This window comes from Equus caballus, chromosome 6 (assembly GCF_041296265.1).
Source record: "Equus caballus isolate H_3958 breed thoroughbred chromosome 6, TB-T2T, whole genome shotgun sequence".
NCBI lineage: Eukaryota > Metazoa > Chordata > Mammalia > Perissodactyla > Equidae > Equus > Equus caballus.
The window spans coordinates 83,029,501-83,041,485 of record NC_091689.1 but is presented as its reverse complement, the minus strand read 5'-3'; the positions used below and the strand labels follow the sequence as shown (position 1 = coordinate 83,041,485).

The 11,985-nt window shown below is 56.0% G+C and overlaps 1 protein-coding gene across 2 annotated transcripts; it reads left to right on the top strand.

The window, feature by feature from the left end:
• The first annotated feature begins 586 nt into the window (after positions 1-586).
• KRT78 (keratin 78) lies at positions 587-11,511 on the top strand. 2 transcript variants are annotated; one of them, XM_023643610.2, is made up of 9 exons: positions 587-4,363; positions 4,765-4,979; positions 6,003-6,063; positions 6,534-6,629; positions 7,465-7,629; positions 7,971-8,096; positions 10,465-10,685; positions 10,958-10,992; positions 11,074-11,511. In XM_023643610.2, the coding sequence occupies exons 1-9, from the start codon at positions 3,998-4,000 to the stop codon at positions 11,331-11,333; spliced, it is 1,545 nt and encodes a 514-aa protein (XP_023499378.2). In that variant the 5' UTR covers positions 587-3,997; the 3' UTR covers positions 11,334-11,511. The 2 variants fall into 2 exon arrangements, with proteins under 2 accessions (XP_023499378.2, XP_070126359.1); XM_070270258.1 differs by having other exon boundaries at positions 3,889-4,363; positions 7,453-7,629.
• Positions 11,512-11,985: the final 474 nt, after the last annotated feature.

Sequence of the window (11,985 nt, the reverse complement as noted above, 5' to 3'; positions counted from 1 at the left end):
TGCCGGGCACCATTCTCCATGCAGAGGACACGGAAGTGCGGATAGAGACAAAGCCCTGCCCTCATGGAGCAGGGAGACTGAGAAACAAAATGAGTGAGGAAAACACTTGGCATGTTAGGAAGTGACAGGTGCTAAGTGGAAAGAAATAAAGCAGGGCAGGGGATGGCAAGCCTCAGTGTTGTGGTTTGGTTCAGGGTGCCAGGGAAGGTGAGCTACGTGGGGATCTGGGGAGGAGCTTTCCAGGGAGGGGGAACAGCAAGTGCAAAGGCCCTGTGGCGGGAGTGTTCCTGGAATGTTCGAGAATAACTTAGGTGGTAAACCATGGTAGGGTTCTTCCATGCTCTATAGTTCCTCTCCTTATCACAATTGCAATTAAATACTGGTCTAATGAACTGTTCAGTGTCTGTTTCTGTACTAGACTCTAAGCTTTCTTGGTGCAGAGGCTGTTACAGAAAGTTTGGTCTCTGAACTTGGTGCCAATCCAAATAATGAGAACAGAGTTTTAGGTGAAAAGGAAAAAAAACCAGTTTTATTATTTTTCTTTGCTAGATAAAGGGAGTACCAGTCAGCTAACACCTTAGGAACTGCTAGCTCCCCACTAAGCAGGTAAGGGGTTTTAAAGGTTTGTGAGGATGTGGCTGCCTGTAGGGAGGGGGGACTCTGTGACCTTGTGGTCAGCACTTTCCCATCCACCGGGTGTTTGGCTTGTGAGGCTGTTTGCAGAGAGGAGGGTGGTGAGATAAGGAAATCTGCAGGCAGATGTCCTTGGCTGTCTGTCTCCATGGTGGATGGCGGATTCTGGCGCCAGGAATCCGAGGAGTTGGGCCTGGGGAGCTTCAGTTTCTTGATGTTCTCTGGACATCAGTTTCCCTGTAACAAACTTCAAGGACCCGTCATGAGCCACGACTTTAGTGGGAACCCCGTGTGAGGCCACCTGACTCGAACAGTTTGTAACTTCTGTTTGGTTGTAAAGCTCAGGGGGTCAAAGGTTAGACAGACAGATATTTACATATGACTGTAACTAAGGAAGCAGGGAACAGGATGAGCGTGTTTGGTTTTAACCCCATATATGCTGGGTTCAATGTAGGGGAACCGATATCAGGGCTGTATTAATTAAAAGCCTGTGACAAGGCTGGGCCTTGTTCTTTGCTAAATTCCTGTCTCTCAGCACAGGCTCTGACACATAGTAGGGGCTCCATCGTATATTGTTGAGTAAATGAATAAATGTGAATAAATGGCTTTTGGGTCAAAAAATCAACTGCACAAGCAGAACAGGTTTGTGAGCAATTCCAGAGAAAGAGATTGAGAAACAGCAGCTGTGGCTGGGGGTGAGCTTAGGGTGGGGCTGTGAAGGGGGACGGCTACAAGAAGCTGTGTGGCCAGGGGCATTCCCGAAGGTCAGACCAGGTGGGCAGGGGCTGCAGAGCGTGAGGCGTGGTGGAGAGTGGTTAACCCGGAGCCCGGATCTAACCCATTGGACGTGATCCGTTAGAGGCTTCATTGTAGGGATTCATGCGAAGTCCATGGCTCGAACCTTTTGTACTTTTGCTGCTGCGTGAATTGGGATCCCTTTGTTCCCTTTGTGAATTGGGATCCCTTTGTTCGCTTTGTGAATTGGAACCCCTTTGTTCCCTTTGTGTGCAGGGGTAAATCTCTCAGCTCCGGAGGGATCTGGCACTCACATCTCCAAACAGTTTTCATCATTCTCTCCGTCACTGCATGATTTTTTTTTTATTGGAGGAAAACATATGTTACAGCAGCATTTGAAAACCTGGGGATTCAAGAAGGTCCCTGGGTGTCACTGTCATGCATAAGAATTAATCTCTTAAAACAAATACTTGATGATTAGTATAAGCCAGACTCTGAGTTGGATGGAGTGGTGGACAAGACAGACATGGTGGAGTTGTCATGGTCAAGGGTTTAGGGGGCTGCTCCATGGGGCAGTGGTCTCTGGGTCAGGGTCCTGGCTCCAGCCTGACCAGCTGTGTGGGTGGCCTTGAGCAAGTCCCTCAGACCACAGAGGGCTGGGTCAAGGCAGGCTCCGAGGTCAGCTGGTGCAATCTCTTAGGTCACTCAAGGGTGCACAGTCTCTACACCCCGCCCTACACCCTACTGGGCCTCTGAGTCCTTATGGGTAAGACGAGGCCTTGGACCAGATGACCTTGAAGCTCACCCTGGCTCTAATATTCTATAGTACTGCAAATATGGGGAAGTTCCTGGGGGGTGGATTTGGCCCCATCCCTAGTGTGACCTCTGCCCTCCACCCTTAGTTCCGGAGTGGGGGATGGCGGTAGAGTCCAGTCCACGGACATCTTCCTTAAGCATATTCGTGGAGCCCCCAAGGAAGGCACCTGGCCCTTCCTGCCTCTGCAAAGGGTCCCCAGGAGGGAGGGTTTGGAGGAGGGTCCTCAGTGGGACTGAACCCATTCCCCAGACTCTCTTTCTAGACTCTGGGGCTGCTCCATGCTGCCTCCCCTCTCCTCGGCGAATTTCTGCTCTGGTCTTTTCTCTCCTCTTCTCCTCACTGGGGCCATAGTCCTTCAATCTCTTTGTTTTCCCCACCAAAGGCCCTGCTTCTTCTTCCCCTTGAGGTCCTCTGTTGTCTGTTTCGTCCAGGGGCGCTGCCGGATGGAGCTAGGGCGAGGAGGAAGGGGCTCCTAATCCCCTGGAGGGAGGGGAGACTGGCTCCCCCACTGCCTGGCCTGGGGTGGAGCGTCTGTGGGGCGGTTGGCATCGCTAGGCCTCACTTCCTCATAGCATATCTCCTGAGTGTTTGTTATGTTGAGTCTCAGTTGATCCTCGGTTGAGTTGCATTGTCAAAGCCCCAGTATCCTACCTTCCGGGTGCCCCAAGCTTTAGGAAAGAGTGGGGGATGGGCAGGGGGAAATACCCCTCCCACCATTTAAAGAAGAAATTTTAGAAATTTCTGAAAATCAGAGCTGCTCAGTCCTGCTCCCCAGCAGCGGCGGAGTCGCAGTGGAATGGGCTGGATGCCTCCTCCAGGGGTCCTGCACGGGCGGGGGGCTCGCCGAGTACTAGAGGAACCCTGGGCTCCTCTTAGCAGATGCTCAGGGCAGGGACAGAATCGGTTCCGTGGGGAGCCCCAAAGCTCTTGTTTCTTGCTCCCCGTTTCCCAAATGCACATTTTATCTCTGAACCTAGGTGCCTCTGATTTGTAACCTGGCAAAGGCAGCGCTTGACCCGGTGGATGGGCCAGGTGCTGTGTTTGTGGAATTAGCCAGGATGTGGGCTGGGCTTAGAAGCGCTGTCTGCTGTGAGCCTGGATGGAGGTGCCCTGTTTGAGTGGGGTGGCGCCTCGTGGATGATTGCTGGGTTGGGCAAGAGGAGGGACCCGGACACCCTGTTTTTCTGTTTCATTTCCAAATCCTGGAGTGTCTTTTAGCCAATGGTGTCTTTTAGCCAACACCTCTATTAACCTCCTGGCCTCTCCTAGTGCTTCAAAGCGCCTTTCTTCTCCAGCTCTTGTAGGGAGATTCTCCCTCGAGAAGCTCCATTCTCCTCTGTCCAGCATCTCCAGGGCACTCAGATGCCCTATCTGAACCACACCCCCACTTCTTATCCCCTTGAACAGCATTTCTTTCTTCCCCCTCTCCTTCTCCAGGAAGCCTTCCTTGAATGACTCTCAGTGGGTTTGCTCAGGCCATCCCTCCCCATCCCCCAGCAATGAAGGCCAGGTCTGGCTGCTTCCTTGTCTTCGGGACGTGCCCATCTCTCCCACCAGCCTGGCAGCACCGAGGGCAGGGTTGGGGTGTCCTTCTCTCTTGGGCTCCACACGTGTCGGGCACCTATTCTCCAGGTGTGTCAGAGTAAGTCAGCTGGAGCCGGTAACAGACACAGTCAGGCCAAGAGCATCCTGCTCTCCAAGGCCCAGCCCAGGCACGGGAGGGGATAAAAGTCCCGTGCCGGGGCCTCGGGGCAGGAACTCACACACCTTGACGGTCCTCTGTCTGGAGCTGTCTGACTGTCGGTCTCTGCCATGTCTCTCTCCTCATGCCGGGCCCAGAGGGGCTTCAGCGCTCGCTCAGCCTGTTCTGCTCGCTCTGGGGGCCGTGGCAGGGGCAGCTTCAGCAGCAGGAGCCTCAGTTCCTTCCGGGGGTGCCGAGGAGGCTCTCGTGGGAGGGCCTGGGGGTCGGGGGGAAGGCTGGGGGTGCGGTTAGGGGCGGGGAGTGGTGGGCCTGGGCTTTCCCTGTGCCCTCCGGGGGGCATCCAGGAAGTGACCATCAACCAGAATCTGCTGACCCCACTGGAGATTGAGATCGACCCCCAGTTCCAGGCCGTGCGGACTCAGGAGACCCGGGAGATCAGAGCCCTCAACAACCAGTTTGCTTCCTTCATTGATAAGGTGAGGGTCCCCTCAGCCTCCCTCAGAGGACGTGCTCTCCGTGACTTGGGAGTGGGGAAGTCTGGTCTCCTACTGCTTTTCTAATCACTTCTGCTGCAGGGAAGTCTCTCCTGTGGTCTACCTGGAGTCTCTCTGGTTACACTGAGGCCCTGTTGTTCCCTGGTTGGGGCTCAGAGGCCAAGAACAGCGGCCAGCAGAGGGAAGACCCTTCCCCGTGAGTCCTTCTGACCGTGTTGATGCGCTCAGAGTCTTGTGGAAGGGCCTGAGGCTGCCACTGCCCAGGCTCGGTTGGGGGCCAGGGGGAACGTGGGCTGACTTGAGGGTCCTCAAGGCTTTACTTTCCAGAGGCTGTGCCCAAGGAGTCCCCCACGAGCCTCAGGGACACTCTGCTTGTGCTGCAGGTGCGGTTCCTGGAGCAGCAGAACAAGGTCCTGGAGACCAAGTGGCACCTGCTCCAGCAGCAGCAGGTGAGTGACAGCCCCAAAGGCCTGGACTCCTTCTTTGAGGCCTACCTCGCTCAGCTCAGGAAGCAGCTGGAGCAGCTCCAGAGAGAACGAGGGGCCCTGGATGCCGAGCTGAAGTCCTGCCGGGACCAGGAGGAGGAGTATAAGACCAAGTAGGCAAACCGCATGGGGTCTGGGTGGGGTCCAGGAGGGCTGGGGTCTGTCAGCCAGAGGGTCCCTCATGCCGAGCTCCTGGAGATGCGTGACTGGGCCCCCTCCACCCCTATTCCCTCTGACTGTGTCTGCCATCAGGGTGCCCACCTGCTGCCAGTAATGAGGCCCCACAGGCCCTGAGGCCCAAGTCTGGAGAGCCCGGGATCCAGCTGCCCCAGCTCGGAGGCCCCTGTTTCTGGTCAGGCCTGGGAGGGGCTATTTTAAACAATGCCTCAGTGGATTTTTTCTCGACAGTTTCCTGTTGAGCAGGCTGTGGGCCAAAGTGACTCAGATGTTCTCTGGTCTCAGGGGTGCAAGGGAATCCATTTAGGGCGACCATCCCCAGGCCACAGCCTGATTCACAGCTGGGCTGCGGATCTGGGCTCCCCACCGAGGTCACCTGGTGGTGTGCAGAAAGCCTGAACTAACAGGAGTCTTGACTTTGGTGACTGAGTAACGGGTAGCTGGGTGGCCTTGGGCAAGTCATTCACCTCCCCCAGCCTCAGTTTCCACATCCGTAAAACTGGGAAAATGTCACCTGCCCTTTGACCTCTCAGAGCCATTGGGAGGATGGGATATGAGGTGGAGTGGATCCTGGAGGAAGCCCAGGATGGCGCTAGGAGACCTGGGGTTTAGGTTGTGTGGCTACGTGTCACTCTCAGACTTGGGTAAGTCATGTAACTCTCTGTGTGAGCCGCCTGCTTCAGCTGGTGATTAGTAAATGAGAAAAGGTCTGACTGTGCCTTACATGTGAGGTAAAGTGGCCTTATGTCGTTAAGGTGACATGGGCTGAAAGAGCGGAGAGGGATGTGGCTGGGACAGACAAACACTTCCTGATAGGAAGGTGGAGGGGCGGGCAGGTTGTGGTCCTGCTTTGGAGCATCTAAAGGCAAAAGCATCCTTTCCAGGGAATCGTGCGTGGAGGAGGGGCATGTGCTGTGGTCTCAGCGTCTTGGGCACTGTCCCTCTGATTTATTTGGCAGGTACGAGCAGGAGGCCCACAAGCGCGCCACGGTCGAGAATGACTTTGTGGTCCTCAAAAAGGTGAGGGTGGGTCAGAAGCTCCACTCGGATCCTGAGCACTCACGGTGCACAGAGCCCAGTCCTGGGCTGGGGGGGGGCAAGGGGTGGGAGATCCTAATGCAGGATACGCTATCATGCTTCCTGCAGCGCCCCCGGGGAAATGGGACATCTGCCTAGACATAGGGACCCACGACAAGATCTGACTGAGGGACCATGTGATGAGCTCTGGGTGTCACTGCAGGAAGAGGGTGGGGAGGGAGTGGAAGAAGCAAAACCGGCTGAAATTAATCAGGGAAAGCTTCCTGAAGGCGGTGTGGGTCAGTGTCAGGCAAAAGAGAGAGCAGGGCAGGGACGGCTGGAGGAGGAAGGAGCGGGTCTCCAGAGATGGCGGTGGGTGGGTGTTGGGCAGTGTGCGAACAGACCCCCCCAGCCAGAGTGGGACCCATGGAGAGAAAGTGGGAGATACACGGTTTCTGTCTCCCTGTTCCCAGGATGTGGATGGGGTTTTCCTGAGCAAGATGGAGTTGGAAGGCAAGCTGGAGGCCCAGAGAGAGTACATCTGCTTCTTGAGGCATCTCTTCGAGGAAGTGAGGATCTGCCAAGGGCAGGGGGGACAGAGGGAGGGGACAGGGCAGGCGGGCTCCCTGTGGTGACAGTGGGAGTGGCCAGGGGTGAAGCCTTGTTAGGGTGACTTAGATCCTGGTCATTCAGTCATTTGACAAAGAATTACTGAGAATTTACTATATGATGGCTAGGAATTTCAGAGACACCAGTGAGTAACCAGACAAAAATCACGAACCTTGCTTTCTCAGGAGATGGAGGAAAAAACTGCAGACCTAGTACATGAGCAAATTACACAGGACGTTAGGTGTTAAATGCTATGGAAAAAAGGGAGGTCAGAGCAGGGAAAGGAGGATGGGGGCGTAGGGCAGGGGGCACTTTCAAACAGGCTGGTTGAGGGGGCTTCATTTAGGAGACAAAATTTGAGCAAAGGTTTGAAGGAGGCGATGAAGTAAGGAAGTGGACCACAGAGGTGGGCATTGGAGATTCCAGGCCGAGGGAACCGCCTAGCCCGGGTGTGCCTGGTGTCTTTGAGGAGATGCTGGGAGGCTGCTGCGGCTGGAGTGTGACAAGAAGCTGGAGGAGTGATGGGGACCAGCTGATTTTGGGCCTTGCAGGACCCTTTCCTTTAATGTCCAAGCTGCAAGAGTCATTGGAAGCTGCCTCCTACAACCCTCATTTTCAGATGAGGAGACAGCCCCACAGAGGGCGCGGCGTGCGTGCTCAATGCCACCCAGCGCGAAAGAGGGCTGCCTGCTGACGGAGGGTGGGCCAGGAGTCAGGCATCCTGCTCACCTGCCTGGGGCTCTCAGGGGGCAGGGAGCCGGGGGGCAGGTGACACTGAGCCAGTCTTCTTCGCAGGAGCTGGGCCAGCTCCAGACCCAGGACAGCGACATGTCTGTGGTGCTGTCCATGGACAACAACCGCTGCCTGGACTTCAGTGACGTCATTGCTGAGATCCGTGCCCGGTATGAGGAGATCGCCCGGACCAGCAAAGCGGAGGCTGAAGCGCTGTACCAGACCAAGGTGCCGGGGCCAGAGGGCAGCAGCACCAGGCTGGAAGAGGCTAGATCTCCATGCCCACGTGCCAGGGTGGTCGTCCACCTCGGTCCCATCCGGGCAGTACTGAGAAGCTCCCTGGAGCTCCAGGGCTGGGTGGGCATGACTCTCTCCCTTCTCCAGGAGGGAGGCACCACAGGGAAGCCGTGGAGACGAGCCCGGACTCCTGCAGGCACGGCCCCCCATGTCCTGGTCTCAGCGTTTCACCCACTTTCCAGATGAGGATGTCAGGAGGCAAAGAACTGGGGACATGGTCTTGGGGTCAAATGGTCCTCTCAACCAATGGTGTCACCTCTGTCCTCCCTCAGTACCAGGAGCTTCAGGCATCTGCCCAGCTTCATGGGGACAGCATGAAGGAAACCAAAGTCCAGATCGCTCAGCTGCAAAGGGAGATTCAGAGGCTGCAGAGTCAGGTTGAAAACCTCAAGAAGCAGGTAACGGTCCCAGAGCCCCCACACCCTCCCTCTTGCTGCCGTTGTGCTGTGGTCACCGCCAGGTTTGTGTGAAACCTCGATAACTGGCTGGAGCTGTGGGTAATTTGGGGTGGAGAGAACCTCATGCCCCATTTAAGAGGAATTCAGCCTTCCTCCTGTGAATTCTGGCTGCATGGCTCTGCTCTGAACAACTCCAGGGGGCGCTGCTCACCCTGCCTTCTACTCTCAGATGTACATCTTGCTCGCAGAGAGGGCTAATTCATCTCTTTTCTCATCTCTTCTTTTGACTCTCACTCCTCAAGCGCAGCGGGGACTCTAGGCCATACGTTGAATTTCCTGGGTCCCTGCTGGGGAGGGTGAGAGCCGCGACCCCGGGGATCAGGTGGCATGGGCAGCAGAGGCGGGGCTGAGGCCTTCTTAGGCAGATGCTTTGCAGGGATGGGAGGTGATCTGCTGGTGCCTGGCGTGGGAAGGGGCAGGGAGGGGTGGAGGAGCGAATGGCACTGGGGGCAGGTGGTTTCCTGCTCCTCCTGGAGACCTCACTTCTACATGGGAAGGATTACAAATTCCTAAGTTTTCGAGTGTCTCTGCACTCACTTTCCCCAAACCCAAACAATCATTTTGGGATCAACAGAGGGTTGAGAGCTGAGACCAGAGTCGGGCCATTTCATCAAGCACTTCGGCCTGACTCCAGAGTCACACGTGGTCCGTCCGCTCCCACGCTGGGCTCTCCTGCGGAAGTTCTGGGAGCGCAGAGCACTCAAAGCTCAGATCAGCTCCGAGCATCCTTGCTGCTCTCCTTGGGAGTGTGACGCAGGGCCTGAGACGAAGGTGACTGGGCCCTTTAACTCAATTTGCTGCCATGGTGTTTCGCCCATACATCTGGAACCTTGCTTTGGGATTCCTGGATGTGTGTTAAGATGCAGATTCCTGGGTCTCCTGCCAGGCCAAAGGAATCAGGGTCTCTAAGGGTGGGACCCAGAAACCTGCTTTCAAACTGAGTTCCCCCAGGTGACTGTGAGCACGTGGATTCCCACAGCCCAGTGGCTGGCACTTAGGAGTGTCACTACGGCCCTGTGTCTGGGAACCACAGTCCTCCCGCAGAGCAAGGTGCCTTTCCTGTGAGAATCCCTCTTGGGGATACAGCCCCCCGTCACTCCTCCCGTTCATGCACAAGCGTGATGGACGGGGCTCCCCTGTGCCTGGACCCGGGCAGAGCCCTGCGGGCCACAGTAGAGGCGGTGAACTGGACATCAGTGGTCCTGGGAGAAGGTCCCAGCTGTGCCGCTCACCACCTTCCTGAGCCTCAGTGTCTCTCTCTGTAGAATGGAGGTGGTGTCCCCATCCACAGGGCTTGTGCGGGGATAGAATAATGAGAGCCTTTAGGGAATGCCTTGTCTGAACCAAATGTGAGGGTGCATCAACTGGCTGGTCCGTTAGACAGAGATATTGTCCTTTTGTTTCTATGGGATGGAGAGGTAAGTACAGAGAGCATATTTTCCAAACCAAAAATTGAGGCACCTGGTTTGATATACTCTGACCGCAGCACAAAGTATTTGAAATGGGCTGTTCTAAAAAAATCAAGGACAGGGCTGGCCCTCAAGAGGAGATTTGCAGATAATGACCCCTACAGGACAGGAAGAGCTTTAAGTGCCCCGGGGAGAGAGAAGGACCTCAGGTCAGGTGCTAAGGGTTGGGGCGGGAAGAAATACAGGCAGATCACTGAGGATGAGGCAAAGGAGGCAGATTGGTTTCCCGTGCTGCCGTGACAAAGCACCACAGAGCTGCTGGCTTGAAACAACAGAAATTCTTTCAGTTCTGGAGGTGAGAAGTCTGAAATCAGGTGTCGGTGGGCCACGCTCCCTCTGAAGGAGCTAGGGGGCCATCCTTCCTCGCCTCTTCCTAGCCTCTGGTGGCTCCGGGAACTCCTCGTCTTGTCGCTGCCTCACTCCAATCTCTGCCTCCATCTTCACGTGGCGTCATCTCTCTGTGGCTGTCTCTGTGTCCTCTCATCTTTTTCTAGGGACACGAATCATCGGATTTAGGGCTCACTCTAAATTCAATATGATATCATCTTGAGATCCTTAATGACATCTGTAAAGACACTATTTCCAAATAGGATCATGTTCTGAAGTTCTAGGTGAACATGACATTTTTGGGGACACTATTCAACCCACTATGGGAGTTAAGGAAGCAGGAGAGGCAATACTTTCCCTTAGAATGAGAGGAGCCGGGGGTGGCCATGGATAATTTGGAGCTCACGAGATTATGGTCCACGCCAGCCTTGAAGTTATATCCACAGTGGGTCCTTTGGGAAGCTGCTTTGGGCTTACAGCCACTTTCTCTCTCATTTCTACACCCCTTCCAGAATGCCAACCTGCAGGCTGCCATCGCCGATGCCGAGCATCGCGGGGAGCTGGCCGTCAAGGATGCTCAGACCAAGCTGGAGGAGCTGGAGGCCGCTCTGAGGACGGCCAAGCAGGACATGGCGCGGCTGCTGCGTGACTACCAGGAGCTGATGAGCACGAAGCTGGCCCTGGATGTGGAGATCGCCACCTACCGCAGGCTGCTGGAGGGCGAGGAGTGTCGGTGAGGACCCCGGAGCATGCAACCGAGGTTGAGGTGGGAGAGGAGGATGGAAGCCGACACAGCGCTCTCCTTGCTGAGGGGGATTCTGAGAGGTTTCCTGACACTCCGAGCCTCTAAGGGAAACCCATTCTGCTGGGAGGGGTTTTAAACTGAGGACTGTGGATTTTATGTGCTGAGAGGGTAGGTGGGCTTCTCCAAGAGCCTTAAAAGCAGCTGGGGACACATTCTTTGCAGCCTTTCTTAGCGTTTCCTCCTCTTGTCCTCTCTCCCAGGATGTCTGGGGAATGCACCAGCCAGATCACTATCTGTGAGTATCAGGGGACCTTGGGAGAGGGGTCCCCATGGGGAGCCGAGGACCCTGCCGTGACCCTGGTGCATTTCTTGGCAGCCGTGGGAGGAGGCAGTGCTGTCGTGTCTGCAGGAGCAGGTGGTGGCCTGGTGGGCACCTGTGGACTCGGAGGCGGGAAAGGCAGTTTTGGGTCCAGCTGCTCCAGCGTTGTGACCGGAGGCTCCAACGTTATCCTGAGCTCTGGGCAGGGCCCTGTCTCGGGCTCCAGCTCTGTGTCTGGCACCAGCTCCAGCTCCAGCTGCCATACCATCCTGAAGAAGACTGTTGAGTCAAGTCTGAAGATGTCCGTCACATACTGAGTGACCAGGCAGACACTTGCCACCCCCGCCTTCCTGAGCCCTTTCAGCCCTGCTCCCACCCCAACATCCCCATCCCCGCATAGCCAGCTCTGTGTCCACCGCCCACAGCCCAAGCTGGCCCACAGGGAGCTCTGCAGAAGTCAATAAAGTCATGCTTGCCTGCTCTTCTGAACACTCACCCAGCCTGGCCTTGCTCTGCAGACTGATTTGTGTCTCATTTGTCTGCCGCCCGCCCCAGCCAAGATGCGCGATGCCCCATCCTCCAGGCAGCCAGCCTCACCCTCTCTCCACAGCCTTCAGGCTGAGCTGGGAAAACTCCTGGCTGGGCTTGGCCAGACTGCATCTCCATCCCAAGTAGTGTCCTTTAGAGAGGAGGGGGGAGGCCTGGAGCCTGCTGACCAGAGCCTGGAGGCTGGAACCAGGGGCTGCTGCCCTTGTCCTCTCCACCCTCCTCTGGGCCTCCATTTCTTTAGCTCCCCTGTGAAATGAACAGCACCCAGTTCTCCCTGGGATGGATCTTCCTTCCTCTCTCTCCCCCTCCCACAACTCCTCCCTCCCACAAACTTCACTGGGTGCAAACCGCACTCGAGGCACTGTACTGGGACTGGGGCTGCTCTGGCGCGCAGTATGAAACCCACCCTGCCCTCTTAAT

Excerpts from the sequence above, each read along its gene's own strand:
- KRT78 (XM_070270258.1), top strand. The coding sequence starts at position 3,998 with ATGTCTCTCTCCTCATGCCGGGCCCAGAGGGGCTTCAGCGCTCGCTCA. Across the intron at positions 4,980-6,002 it reads GAGGAGGAGTATAAGACCAA|GTACGAGCAGGAGGCCCACA; the intron begins GTAGGCAAACCG and ends TTTATTTGGCAG. Across the intron at positions 10,993-11,073 it reads CACCAGCCAGATCACTATCT|CCGTGGGAGGAGGCAGTGCT; the intron begins GTGAGTATCAGG and ends ATTTCTTGGCAG.